At 42.9% G+C, this 15,011-nt stretch overlaps 1 protein-coding gene across 1 annotated transcript in view; it reads right to left on the bottom strand.

The window, feature by feature from the left end:
* The window catches only part of QRFPR (pyroglutamylated RFamide peptide receptor), a 48,901-nt gene extending 48,201 nt beyond the window's left edge, over positions 1-700 (bottom strand). Inside the window, exon 1 of the mRNA XM_061164717.1 lies at positions 361-700. Within this exon, the coding sequence (XP_061020700.1) occupies positions 361-700 (340 nt within the window). The remainder of the gene's footprint in view (positions 1-360) is intronic.
* Between the last annotated feature and the right edge of the window lie 14,311 nt (positions 701-15,011).

Here is a 15,011-nt window from a genome sequence, read left to right as displayed (position 1 = left end):
TCCCCACCCAGGGAACTATGGAAAAGGAAGCTGAAATAACTGATGTGACTTTCCACCCCACCCAGGGAACTATGGAAAAGGAAGCTGAAATAACTGATGTGACTTTCCACCCCACTGCCCTGAGCCTTTCCTAAGTGCTTCCTAACTTGAGTTTCTAAGCGACAGGAAGAAAAACGGTGGAACGGAAACAAAAGCAGCAAAAACTTATTTCCAAGTGAGAGCAGGTAAGGAAGTTCTGAGAAAGGGCGCTGGATTCATTTGGTAGAGAAAAAAAAAAGCAAGAAAGTCAAAAGCGCAGAGTGTGTGTTGCGGTGGGGGGAAGGCTGGGGATTAGGGGCGAAGGAAAGGGCGCGAACTCACCCCCCAGCCAGTTGTCGGAGATGTTCTGGAGCATAGTGACCGGGATGCAGAAGAAGGCGATGAGCAGGTCGCTGAGCGCCAAGGAGCAGATGAAGATGTTGGTGACGGTGCGCATGGCCTTGCTGCGGGTCACCACGTAGACCACCAGCGCGTTGCCAAAGAGTGCCAGGGCGAAGATGAGCACGCCGGTGAGCACGAAGGCCAGCTTGGCGCGCGCGGGCAGCTCTGGGGTGTAAACGAGCGGCCGCAGCCCATAGAGCGAGATGAACTGCTGCCGCGTCAGGTTGTGGTCCCGCAGCAGCCGGGAGAACTGCTCCGGAGTGATGTTGAGCGATTGCATTCTGCGTGCGCCCCGAGCGCCCTCCACCTCCGGGGGCGAGGACTCCCGCGCGGCGGGGCGCGGGCTCCTGGAGGACCGGCCCTGGCCGCCTCCCGCCCCTGGAGGCCTCGGCAGCCTCCGCTCCGCGCTCAGGCGCGCGGGAGGGCTCCCGCCAGCACCTCGGGAGGTTCGGGTGGAGGGAAAACAGTGCAGGGCTTTAACTCATAATCAAGAGCCAAAGCAAGGGAGATTAGCTCATTGACCAAAAACGTTCCTAGTTCAAAGTTCGTTTGCTCTTCTCTGAGGCCAGGCGCTGTGGCCGTCCGGAATGCCGGGGCGACAGTCCCCGCGGTGAGGACGCGGCGCCGGCTCCCGGGAGCGGCGGAGGGCCGGGCGGGAGCTCGGCTGCGCGCCGCTCACTCGCGGCTTCAGCTCCGGGACCCCGCCTCCGCACCCTCCCGACGGGTGTGGGAAACTCCTAAGGGCTTCCCAGTCGCTGGCGCACAGACCCTGTTTGGTGCCCCAGGTCCTGCGTCTGTGTAAAATTGAGTACCGTGGTTTTCCACAGTCACACGGTTTCTCCTCTTATGAGATAATAGGGTTACAGCCAGCCAAGGCAAAATGAGGTTTATTTTTAATTGTTCTCCTGTGTTAAAAAATAATTACAGCTCCTAAGAAATCACACAGATAGTCCAGAGAGGTCTCCTGTATCCTGCACCTGGTTTCTCCAATTGATTACATCTTGTTTAACTATAGTACAATAAAAACCAGGAATTTGATATGTGTGTGATATATTGTGTGTGTAGGCCTGTGTCATTTTATACCAAGTGTAGATGCCTGTAACCACCACCAAAACCAAGATAGAAAACTCTTCTCTCACCACAAAGATTCCCATAAAGCTATTCCGTTATAGCCACACCCAGTACTCCCCCTACCTCTAGCCCCTGCTGATCACTAATTATTCTCCAGCTCTGTGTTTTGGCAGGTTGTATAAACAGGATCATGCAGTGTATACTCTTTTGATACTGATTTTTTTCGCCACTCAGCATAATGTTGTTAAGATTCATCCAAGTTGTTAGGTGTATGGGTAGTTGCATTTTTACTGCTGAGGATATATCACAGTTTAACCAGTCACCCATAATAAGATATTTTGTTTGTGTCCAGTTTGGGGCTATTATGAATAAAGCTGCTATGATGAGCCAGGTGCAGATTTTTGTGTGAATGTTTTCATTTCTCTGAGAAATGACAAAAAGTTTGCTCATGCAGTCTGGGCTTTCCTGGTGGTTCAAATGGTAAAGAATTTGTATGCAATGCAGGAGACCCAGGTTCGATCCCTGGGTCAGGAAGATCGCCTGGAGAAGAGAATGGCAACCCACTCCAGTATTCTGGCCTGGAGAATTCAGTGGACAGAGGAGCCTGGCAGGCTACACTCCATGGGGTTGCAAAGAGTCACACACAACTGAGCGACTAATACTTCTCTTCACTTTGCTTATCCAGTCTATGATTTGTATATTTAGGTTTTTAAGAAATTGCCAAGGAGTGCATCAAGGCTGTATATTGTCACCCTGTTTATTTAATTTATATGCAGAGTACATCATATGAAATGCCAGGCTGGATGAATCACAAGCTGGAATCAAGATTGCCGGGAGAAATATCAATAACATCAGATATGCAAATGACACCACCCATATGGCAGAAAACAAAGAAGAACTAAAGAGCCTCTTGATGAAAGTGAAAGAGGAGAGTGAAAAAGTTGGCTTAAAACTCAACCAGATCATGACATCTGGTCCCATCACTTGATGGCAAATAGATGGGAAAATGGTGGAAACAGTGGCTGACTTTATTTTCTTGTGCTCCATAATCACTGTGGATGGTGCCTGCAGCTGTGAAATTAAGATGCTTGTTCCTTGGAAGAAAAGTTATGACTAACCTAGACAGCATATTAAAAGTCAGAGACATTACTTTGCCGACAAAGGTATTCTAGTCAAAGCTATGATTTTTCCAGTAGTCATGTATGGATGTGAAAGCTGGACAATAAAAAAGGCTGAGTCCCAAGGAATTGATGCTTTCAAACTGTGGTGCTGGAGAAGACCCTTGAGACTCCCTTGGACAGTAAGGAGATCAAACCAGTCAATCCTAAAGGAAATCAGTCCTGAATATTCATTGGAAGGACTGATGCTAAAGCTGAAGCTCCAATACTTGGGCCACCTGATGTGAATTGACTCATTGGAAAAAACTTTGATGCTGGGAAAGATTGAAGGCAGGAGGAGAAGGGGATCAAAGAGGGTGAGATGGTTAGATCACATCACTGACTTGATGGACATGAGTTTGAGCAAGCTCTGGAAGTTGGTGATGGACAGGGAAGCCTGGTGTGCTGCAAAGTCCAAGCCTTCACTTGCTGGTTGCCAAGTCGGACACAACTAAGCGACTGAGCAACAACAAGAAATTGTCAAACTACTTTATAGAATGGTTGTACATTTAAACTTTCCATCATCTACATATTAGAATTTCAGGTTCTCCACATCTTTGGTATTGTCATTACTTTTATTTTAGCTGTTTTAATAAGTGTTCAGTGATATCTTATGGAGTCTTAATTTGGATTCCTCTAATAGCAAATGATATTGAATATCTTCTCATGTGTTCATTTGCCATCCCAGTATCTTCTTCAGTGAAATGTTTTTTTAAAATATATTTACCCATTATCTAATTGAACTGTTTGGCCTATTCCCTGTTGAGTTTAGAAGGTACTCTTTGTATGCTAGATGCTAATTCTTTGTCAAATAAGTGGCTTATAAATCTTTCCTTCTGTTTGTACCCTTTGTACAAACAGGTATTTATCCCCTTTACAGAGTCTCTCATGGATCAAAGTTTTCATTTTTAAGTTTTTTATTGGAGTACAGTGGCTTTGGGCTTCCCTGGTGTCTCAGAGGATAAAGCGTCTGCCTGCAATGCGGGAGACCAGGTTCAATCCCTGGGTTGGGAAGATCCCCTGGAGAAGGAAATGGCAATTCACTCCAGTATTCTTGCCTGGAGAATCCCATGGACAGAGGAGCCTGGTGGGCTACAGTCCATGGGGTCACAAAGAGTTGGACATGACTGCACGACTTCACACACACACACACACACACACACACACACAGTTGCTTTACAATGGTGTGTTAGTTTCTGTTATACAATGAAGTGAATTGGCTCTATGTGTACATATATACCTTCCTTCTCAACGGTTTTAATTTTGATGAGGTCCCATTTATAATTTTTTAATTTTACTAGTTATACTTTTGACGTCCAGTCTAAGAACTCTTCACCAGATTCCCTGTCCCTAGATGTTTCTCCTATGTCCTTTTCTAAGAATTCTGTGGTTTTACATTTGACATTTTGAGCTCTCTATTCTGTTCCACTGACTTAAGTGTCTCTTTGTCCTCCAGTCCCTCACAGTTTGAATACTGCAGCTATGTAAGTCTTGAAACCAAGTAGGGTGATTTCTACCACTTTATTCTTCTTTTACAAAAGTATTTCAGATATTCTAGGGCCTGTGCCCATTTGTATAAATTTTATAGTATATTTGTGTGTCTCTACAGAATGCCTTTCTAGGATTTTTATAGGAATTGAGACCTCTGCTATGAATAAATCTGTGAATATTGCAGCCATGAAATTAAAAGACACTAGCTTCTTGAAAGAAAAGCTATGACCAACCTAGACAGCATATTTAAAAGCAGAGACATTACTTTGCCAACAAAGGTCCATCTAGTCAAGGCTATGGTTTTTCCAGTGGTCATGTATGGATGTGAGAGTTGGACTGTGAAGAAAGCTGAATGCTGAAGAATCGATACTTTTGAACTGTGATGTTGGAGAAGACTCTTGAGAGTCCCTTTGACTGCAAGGAAATCCAACCAGTCCATCCTAAAGGAGATGAGTCCTCGGTGTTCATTGGAAGGACTGATGTTGAAGCTGAAACACCAGTATTTTAGCCACCTCATGTGAAGAGTTGACTCATTGGAAAAGACCCTGATGCTTGGAGGGATTGGGGGCAGGAGGAGAAGGGGATGACAGAGGATGAGATGGTTGGATGGCATCACCAACTCGATGGACATGAGTTTGAGTAAACTCAGGGAGCTGGTGATGGACAGGGAGTCCTGAAATGCTGTGATTCATGGGGTTGTAAAGAGTCGGACATGACTGAGCGACTGAACTGAACTGAACTGATGAGGAAGACTAACTTAACCCATGGGGCTGATGAACTGACACTTAGTATCTTTAGAAAATAAAAAAAAAATAATAATAATAAAAATAGTGTGGACTAGACTTGGGTAAATTCTCCATTTCCCCAAGAAGGAAAACAGTGATTTTTAAACCATAAATTTAAGGCAAGCTCCAATAAAACTGTAGAGTAATTTAATAAAAGGAAGGCGATTATCAACACAGGTTTTTATTAAAACAAGGTTTGTCAAAGTACTACATTTTATTAGGTGCTGCTAGACTGGCAGTTCCTAGACACAACTTTATTTTCTTGGGCTCCAAAATCACTGCAGATGGTGACCGCAGCCATGAAATTAAAAGATACTTGCTCCTTGGAAGGAAACTATGACAAACCTAGACAGCATATTAAAAAGCAGAGACATTACTCTGCCAACAAAGGTCCATATAGTCAAAGCTGTGGTTTTTCCAGTAGTCATGTACGGATTTGAGAGTCAGACAGTAAAGAAAGCTGAGTGCTGAAGAATTTATGCTTTTGAACTGTGATGCTGGAGAAGACCCTGAGAGTCCCTAGGACTGCAAGGAGATCAAACCAGTCAATCCTAAAGGAAATCAACACTAACTATTCATTGGAAGGGCTGATACTGAAGCTGAATCTCCAATACTTTGGCCACCTGATGCGAAGAACTGACTCACTGGAAAAGACCCTGATGGTGGGAAAGATTGAAGGCAGGGAGAGGAGGGGATGACAGAGGATGAAATGGTTGGATGGCATCACTGACTCAATGGACATGAGTTTGGGCGAGCTCCGGGAGTTGGTAATGGACAGGGAATCCTGGCGTGCTCCATGCGGTCACAGAGTCGGACACGATGAGCGTCTGAACTGAGACTGGCAGTAGAACTCTGTGGTCAGCGGAGACCCTTCTCACCCCTCAATCCCAGCTCTGTCACTCACCAACTGCAGAACCCAGTTGAACTTAACCTGTCTAAGCCTCAGTTTCCTTGTTCATAACCAGGGGATATAATACTTACCTAATGGTTCTATTGTGAGCAATAAGCAAAATAATTTACGTAAATTGTTTAATATGGTGCCTAACAAAAAAGTTGTTGATAAACTTTAGTCATTGTGATTTTCTTCTGTCAAAATAAAAAAGCAAGCATAGGTTTAAAATAATGTTATGAGTTTAAGATTTGAAACCCTCAGGGATTGTTTTCATTTTTATTAAAAATGTTTTCTTTGTCCCTATATGTAATCACTGGAGAGTAACTTTCTCTATTTCACAGTTGCCTAAGGTTCATTTCTTAAAATACAAATGTCATTTACAGACTTGACTCATAAGAGAATACAGGCATGGGCTACACTGTTGGCTCAGATGGTAAAGAATTTGTGAGAAATACAGGAAACCCAGGTTTGATCCCTGGGTTGGGAAGATCCCCTGGAGAAGGGAATGGCAATCCACTCCAGTATTCTTGCCTGGAGAATTCCATGGGCAGAGGAGCCTGGAGGGCTACAGTCCATGAGGTTACAAAGAGTTGGATACACACATACACATTGAACATAAGAATGTAGCCAAATGTTAGAAAGGTCTCAGTGTCCTTCTAGGGGACTTATACACTCAAGTTTTAACCTTCCTAATGTTTAGCTGACTTGTCTCCAAGTTACTTGTTAATGAGACTAAGGTTTTACACAACATATTGCTGAAGGAATAAGGTATGATTCAATTTAATACGTGCAATAATGTGTGGGTATGGTAAATGAGAGATGATAAAGGGTTAACAGTGATGGTATAAGCACAGATATGATTTAGTTTATTTTTATTGGAAGTATTTTCTGTTTTTTCTACAATTAGTGTATATAAAAATGGGAGAAGTATTTTGAATTTTAAGACAGTGATGAGGAATGTCAAAATCTAAAATTTTTATAATTGGACGAGAACATGCTTGGAATGCGTTCGTTCAAATTTTCTAGCCAATTTGGCTTAGTGGATATAAATCATAGCCTTCAGGCTTAGGACAAAGTTGTAAACACATTTCAGAATATCCATTTATTTATTCATCAAACACACATTATCCCCAAGATATGCCACATGCTATGTTATATATGAGGAGTAAAATGATAAGTTAGATACAGATTAATTCCTGGTGGCAGAGCTTCTTGCCCTTCCTGGAAAAGAACTGAAGCCTAAATTTTCCTGTCACAAGTTCTCATGTTTGAAAGCAGATTAGAATCATCTGAGGAGTCTTTCATAGTGCCAGTGCTGGGCCCCACCTGCAGAGACTGTAGTTTAATTGAAGGGACTCAGGTAACTCTAATATGCAGCCAGAGCCTGAAGAATGGGTATTGAAACTGACAGTTGAGGGATATGAGGAGGGACGTGCAGAGACGGAGAGAAGACGAAGTCTGGGTAGAGGCTGGTCAGTGATGGGTGCAGATGAGGGATGCAGATGAGGGATGCAGACGGCGTGGGAAAACGTGATGCCCAGTGAAGCCCTCAAAAGCTATTGCATACCTGCTTACAGGTACGCCCGGTGTACACATGCTTTTAAAATGTTTTATGTAAAATGACCTGGCCCCTTTAGATAAAGGAGAAATCTGTGCCAGCCATCTTGAGACAGACGGGGACAACTGCTCAAAGCCGGTGACATAGTTCAGTGAAAACAACATTCTGTGTGCATATGAATAATTTATCGTAACCCCAAGCTCCCATGGAGAGAAAGCTGCCAAACTTCAGCTCAAGTGGCACATGGGGTGGGTCAGGCTAGAAAAGGCCAGTAAGCAGAGACTCCACAGAAGCCCAAGGACAGAGCAGGTCACTGGAATGAGTCTCTGCAGGCATCGACGGTAAAGCAGAGACCATCCAGGGAGACTGGCACATGGATTCCCAGAGGCCTGGCAGAGTCGTAAGGCCACAACAGCAGACCATGGGCATCAGTGAGATCTGGCAGCGTGTGGCCAGCCCAGGCTGTGGCTCATGTTTGGGCCTTAAACTACAGATGCCAGAGGGAAGAAAGGGAGTGGAAAGGGTGGTTATCTCAGGTGAGGGCCAGCCTCAGAGGCTGGAATGTGAGTGTGGAGAAGAGAAAAGCAGAGACATAATGCTGAGGGTGGACTAAAAGGCAGACGATGATCAACAGCTATGTATGTGCCCACTTTAAGAGGGACTTGGCACCGTCCCAGAGGCCTGGTTCAGGGCCCTGTCAGGCTCAGCTGGCGACAGCTGCAGGACCTCCATGGCCTCTGTGAGCAAACCTCATGGGCCACCGTGAAGCAGAGTGGAGCTAGACCCGAGGAGAAGGGAGCAGCCAGAGAGCCCCTTTCCTGGGGCCTGAGGCTGGAGGGGGCCCTCGCTCCTGCAGGCTGCACGGCAGAGAAGGGGAAGTTCTGCCTGGAGCCGGCGGGCCCCAGAGCTGCTTGCTTCTGTGCTGAACTTGGGTGTCAGAAACTGAGAGAGGGTAAACCAGGAATATCGGGAAGGCAGTTAGTGGGGGTAAGAATGCCTGCAGCACAGGAGAGGGCTCCTGGGGAGGACTTTAAGTATTCTGGGATGATGGTGCTGCAGGTAAGAGCAAAAGAGGCGTGCTTGTTCACTTGTTTGGGGAGAGGAGAGTCACTTTATTTATTTTTTTCCCCACTGCATTGCCTCGATGGGGAAACCAAGGTCTGGGAATAGTGGAGGGTCTCTCTAGGCCTGGAACCCTGCTGCATGCACATTCACATGCATTATATTTATCCCCATTTTGTAGAGGAGAAAACTGAGACTCAGAGAGTTGAAGGAGCCCAGGTAGCCAATGGCAGAGCTGAGAGTTGACTCCAGACCTGACTTAACTGCAAGGCCCATTCTTTCTTTCACTTTATAATTTATATGTTTTCAACTAAAAAAAAATAAAAGGTTCAGAACTTATTAAAGAGAATGAAAGGGAAGACAATTACATGAAAATTTTCATAGGAATGTGCGTTGTCAATGTTAAATGGTTTTAAGCTAACATTCCTGGTACACGGTATATGGCTTAATATATTATATAACATTCCAAAAGAGGTTTGTCTGAGTAAAACAATTAAAAATAGATTAAGCAGTTACTAATAAGAACTGGCACTTAAGAAGTTTTCTTTGTTATCAATGTATTTCTTTATATAAAGCACTTAAAAGTGTGCCTCTGAGTGGTGCCTCTGACACCTTGCTGTAAGTACTATTAAATGTTTTTTTTCAAACTCTATTTAAAAACATAAACATTTAACAGACAGAATAATGGTTATGAGCCAAACTAGTGGAATAAAAATTATGACTCTGCTACTTACAATGTGAGTTACTTTGGACAAGTCTCTTAATTTCTCTCTCTTTTTTCCATCAACTGTAACATGGAGAGAATAATACTATAGGGTAGTAGTGAAGATTAGGTGTGTTTATATTCATAAAGGTTTACAGCAATGCCCAGTACATTAGCAGGCACAATATCCCAATGTTTGCTATTAGTATAAATCTAATTAAATAATATAAAAATTTTCCTTTATATAGTAGTTTCCCAACTTAGCTAAATGTTGGAATCTCCTGGGGCACTTGAAAATGTATGACACCTGGACCCCAACCCAAGTTACTAATATAACTAATTTGAATGCCGATTTGGCTTCTGAGAGTGTGGAAGCTCCCTACATGGTTGTAATGGATAAGCAAGTATGAAAATCACTAATGTAAATAATGAATCCCTTGCTTTAATTAAGAGTTTCATTTAACTAAATAGGTCATTTTATAATAAAGGAGTCTAATGGCAGCTAACCAAACTACAGATTAAAACCAACTGAAAAGAATCAGTTTTGTGACCCAATTTGGGAGGTACTTGTGTTGAGTTCATAATGCTTGTTTGTGAATTCTAGTACTATGAGAAACACTATAAAAACTATGGAAAACAATAAATAATTGCCAAATCAATGGAGCAAGTGATCATTTTGAGCTTTATCAAGGGAGCCAGAAGGGCAGGGGGAAGGCCTCTGTATTCAGAATGGTGTGTGTACTCATGCAGAGATTGTGCTCAGGAGCTTTATATTACTCCTGTGGGTTTGTTTATGATAAGAGTAACACACACTTGCTGATGTTCCCAGGATAGTCTAACCCATGTGCTACTGGTTTAAGCAGAGATTGTCCCCCAGGACCATTTCTGGGCACTTCTACAAAAATAGTAACTGATGCTACATTTTCCAGGAAATGACAGCATACCACAGAATGGGAAATCAGTTTTTATTTTGGAGTCTGAGTAGCAAATAGTTCTTTTGGCCAAAAGGATATTAAAGCATTTGAGCCACCTGTTAGCAAGACAGAATCCTATGACTGCAGAGAGACCACACCCACAACTGAAGTTGTGGGTATTCAGATTAGAGAGTCTGGGAGCTGCGAAATTCCTGAGGCTGGTAAGCAAGCCAGGAAGCCAGAATTTTGTTCAGTGTTTTGGAAGGAAGCAACATTTTTGAACAAATTGATTGCATGCTGCTTAAAGACCAAATCTGGAACAATGAACAAAGGTATAGAAGTTCGCTATGATTTCTGCATAGCATGTAGAGGAAGAGTCCTTAGCTGCATTGGTCAAAGACAAGCCACTTTCTGAGTGAGGAGACAGAAGCCACTCACACCTACCATATAACTTCCTTGTATAGTCCCTGAATGCTTTGTTGTTGTTTGCTAAATTGTGTCCAACTCTTTGAGACCCATGAACTGCAGCATGCCAGGCTTCCCTGTCGTTCATTATCCCCTTGAGTTTGCTCAGACTCACACGCATTGAGTCATTGAGGCCATCCAATCATTTCATCCTCTTGCCCTCAATCTTTCCCAGCATTGGGGTCTTTTCCAATGAGTCTGCTCTTTGCATGAGGTGGCCCAAGTATTGCAGCTTCAGCTTTAGCATCAGTCCTTCCACTGAATATCCAGCATTGATTCCCTTTAGTGTTGACAGGTTAAATGTGTATAATTCCCATCACAGAATAAATTTATAGTCAGTCTCAGCAAGCCAGTGTGAGAGGCAGTAAAGTATAGCACAGCACGGCTGATTCAAACTTGCCATGTTTGAATCCTGGCTCACTGGGAAAACTTCGGCAGTTTCTTCATATATAAAATAGAGTCCATAAAAGTACCTTCTCTCAAAAAGCTGTTATGAAGATTAGAATGTATATTTGTAAACCACCTAGAAAAATGCCTTCACACTGCTACAGAAATGCTTCTGAAATAAATAAATCTTCAGTGAGCCTCAGATCAGAAATTCCCTCCTGACTTTGTGTGTAGGCATGTTCCTGGATGAGGTGTATATCTGATAATTAAAGTCCCAACCCTGGCATTTAGAAGTGGAGGAAATAAGATAAGCCATACTTCTTTCACGAACATGTTTTACCAAGATTATCTGTACCTGAATGAGGACTCTGTTATAATACGAATTCAGAGGATATCAGGATGACAGACATAATTGCAATTAGAATCTGAGGGTGTCCTTTGTCTGTTACTTTCCTATCAGGAAATAAGATGTAAATCAACTTCCTTGGATGAGGAACAGCACATGAGATTCATCCATTAGTCCTCAAAACTCTGTTCAGTGGTTGTATTTATTTGTTTTTTATGTTTTTCAGCTATTTTACAGTCTGGAGAAGAGACATGTAATTGCAGAAGGCTGTGCTTCTCAGATTTTCTGGGATTGGCAATGCTCAGGGCAGTGACAACTTTTCAATTATGGTTCTTGGCCAGGGTCAGCCACCAGGAAATAGTCCTAAGGGGCCGGTATTTCTATATCACATGGAAGCTGAACCCTAAAATCTCTGTATATGCAGCACGGACTCAGAGGAGCTATCCTACGGCATCCTGCCCCAAAGTGTTCTGGATAACTGGTTACAAGCTTTATCTCTGATGGGCCAGTGACTCTCTCACCAGGTTTAGTGGCGAATCACTGTTGACCCTCAGCCATTTTCTACATGCTGTCATCATGGCAGGAGGATGGCTGTCACTGGCTCCTCTGGCCTTACCTGCCCAGAGAGGTAAGAGAATGAATGCAGGACAGGACCACGCATTCTGAGTGGCATAAACAGCTGACACCCTCCCACTTGGGATTTTAAGTTTTCATCTTTTTTAAATGCATATGAGTGTCATAAAGGGCTTCTCTTGTAGTTCAGTCAGTAAAGAATCTGCTTGCAATGCAGGATACCCAGGTTCAATCCCTGGGTTGAGAAGATCCCCTGGAGAAGGAAATGGCAACCCACTCCTGTATTCTTGCCTGGAGAATCCCAAGGACAGAGGAGCCTGGCTGACTACAGTACATGGGGTCGCAAGAGTCGGATAAGACTTAGTGACTAAACCGCCACTACCCAGGATTTCTAGGGATGTTTCCAGAAGAGCATTTGGCCTAGAGTCCTATTGCTCCAGACTGTACCTTTTAGACTTGCAGGGTAGATTTGTGTTAAAACACTTAGAATATGAAGGTTTTATTAATACAGCTAAAAATTTACCTTATTTTGTTAAAAAAAAAAAAAAGCCCAGAGTGAATTATCAAGTCTGAACTGTTTTGGATAGCTTTGGGTAGCTTTCAAGGCAATGGTGCCAACAGACCTGCTAAGTTTATCCCAAAGTGGACTGAAAATTTATGGAATCCAGCCTGTTGGAGGCTGTGCTACTTAAGAGTGCCTAACCTATCTCATTAAATATGATTTTCTAGACCCCAAGTTTCCCTTTTCAATCATTATCCATTGTCCGTTTTCTTGCCTGTGCTAATTGCTGGGCTCCTGTACCACTGGAAGCACAGCAGAATGCATGCAACACATTCTTTTTTGTCTTATGCTCCTAGCCTGGTTTCTATATCCCAAGCAAACCCTGATGGAATTCCAGTTGAGCTATTTCAAATCCTGAAAGATAATGCTGTGAAAGTGCTGCACTCAATATGTCAGCAAATTTGGAAAATTTAGCAGTGGCCACAGGACTGGAAAAGGTCAGTTTTCATTCCATTCCCAAAGAAAGGCAATCCCAAAGAATGCTCAAATTACTGCACAATTGCACTCATCTCACACGCTAGTAAAATAATGCTCAAAATTCTCCAAGCCAGGCTTCAGCAATATGTGAACCATGAACTTCCAGATGTTCAAGTTGGTTTTAGAAAAGGCAGAGGAACCAGAGATCAAATTGCCAATATCCACTGGATCATCAAAAAAGCAAGAGAGTTCCAGAAAAACATCTATTTCTTCTTTATTGACTATGCCAAACTTTTGACTGTGTGGATCACAATAAACTGTGGAAAATTCTGAAAGAGATGGGAATACCAGACCACCTGACCTGCCTCTTGAGAAACCTATGTGAGGGTCAGGAAGCAACAGTTAGAACTGGACATGGAACAACAGACTGGTTCCAAATAGGAAAAGGAGTACGTCAAGGCCGTATATTGTCACCCTGCTTATTTAACTTATATGCAGAGTACATCATGAGAAATGCTGGGCTGGAAGAAGCATAAGCTGGAATCAAGACTGCTGGGAGAAATATCAATAACCTCAGATATGCAGATGACACCACCCTTATGGCAGAAAGTGAAGAGGAACTAAAAAGCCTCTTGATGAAAGTGAAAGAGGAGAGTGAAAAAGTTGGCTTAGAGCTTAACATTCAGAAAACTAAGATCATGGCATCTGGTCCCGTTACCTCATGGGAAATAGATGAGGAAACAGTGTCAGAGTTTATTTTTTTGGGCTCCAAGATCACTGCGGATGATGACTGCAGCCATGAAATTAAAAGATGCTTACTCCTTGGAAGGAAAGTTATGACCAACCTAGATAGCATATTAAAAAGCAGAGACATTACTTTGCCAACTAAGGTCTGTCTAGTCAAGGCTATGGTTTTTCCAGTGGTCATGTATGGATGTGAGAGTTGGACTGTGAAGAAAGCTGAACACCGAAAAATTGATGCTTTTGAACTGTGGTGTTGGAGAAAACTCTTGAGTCCCTTGGACTGCAAGCAAATCCAACCAGTCCATCCTGAAGGAGATCAGTCCTGTGTGTTCATTGGAAGGACTGATGCTAAAGCTGAAACTCCAATACTTTGGCCACCTCACGCGAAGAGTTGACTCATTGGAAAAGACCCTGATGCTGGGAGGGATTGGGGGCAGGAGGAGAAGGGGATGACAGAGGATGAGATGGCTGGATGGCATCACTGACTCAATGGGCATGAGTTTGAGTAAACTCCGAGAGTTGGTGATGGACAGGGAGGCCTGGCATGCTGTGGTTCATGGGGTCGCAGAGTCGGACACGACTGAGTGACTGAACTGAACTGAACTGAATTCTTCGTTAGAGAATGGTATGCATTTCTGTTACTAACATAATACAGTGGGAAAATAATTACAATAGGACATACTTTTTCTCATTTTAGTTATTATAAAATATTGACTATATTCCCCATGTTGTGCAATACATCCTTGTAGTATGTCTTACTTCCAATAGTTTATAACTCCCACCCCTCCACTCCTGTTTTGCCCTTCCCCTGTTCTCCCTACTGGTAACCACTAGGCTGTTCTCTACATCTGTGAGTCTGATTCTTTTCTGTTATATTCACTAGTTTGTTATAATTTTTCAGATTCCACATGGTATCATACAGTATTTGTCTTTTTCATATTTGTATGACTTATTTCACTTGGCACAGTACTCTTCAAGTCCATCCATGTTGCTGCAGATGCCACATTTCATTCTTTTTCTATGCCTGAGTAATATATTGTATATTAGGCACCACATCTTTAAAAAGTCTTTTTTATTGTAGTGTAGTCGCTGTACAATGTTGTGTTGGTTTCTGCTACACAGCAGAGTGAATTGGCTCTCTATATATCCCCTCTTAGGGGGCTTTCCTTCCCACTTACTTCACCACAGAACATTGAGTAGAGTTTCTTGTACTGTACAGATGGTTATCATTGGTTATCTGTTTTACAATAGTTGTGTATATATGTCAGTCCCAATCTCCCAAGTCATCCCACCCTCCCTTTGCCCTTGGTATCCGTAAGTTTGTTCTCTATGTCTGTATCTCTATTTCTGATTTGCAGATAAGTTCGTCTGTACCATTTTTCTAGATTCCACATATAAGTGATACTATATGATACTTGTTTTTCTCTTTTTGACTTAATTCTATATGACAGCCTCTAGGTCTAT

The sequence above is a fragment of the Dama dama genome, chromosome 17 (assembly GCF_033118175.1).
Source record: "Dama dama isolate Ldn47 chromosome 17, ASM3311817v1, whole genome shotgun sequence".
Taxonomy (NCBI): Eukaryota; Metazoa; Chordata; class Mammalia; order Artiodactyla; family Cervidae; genus Dama; species Dama dama.
Note: the sequence above shows the minus strand (reverse complement) of the source record. Positions and strands in the feature narration are given on the sequence as shown.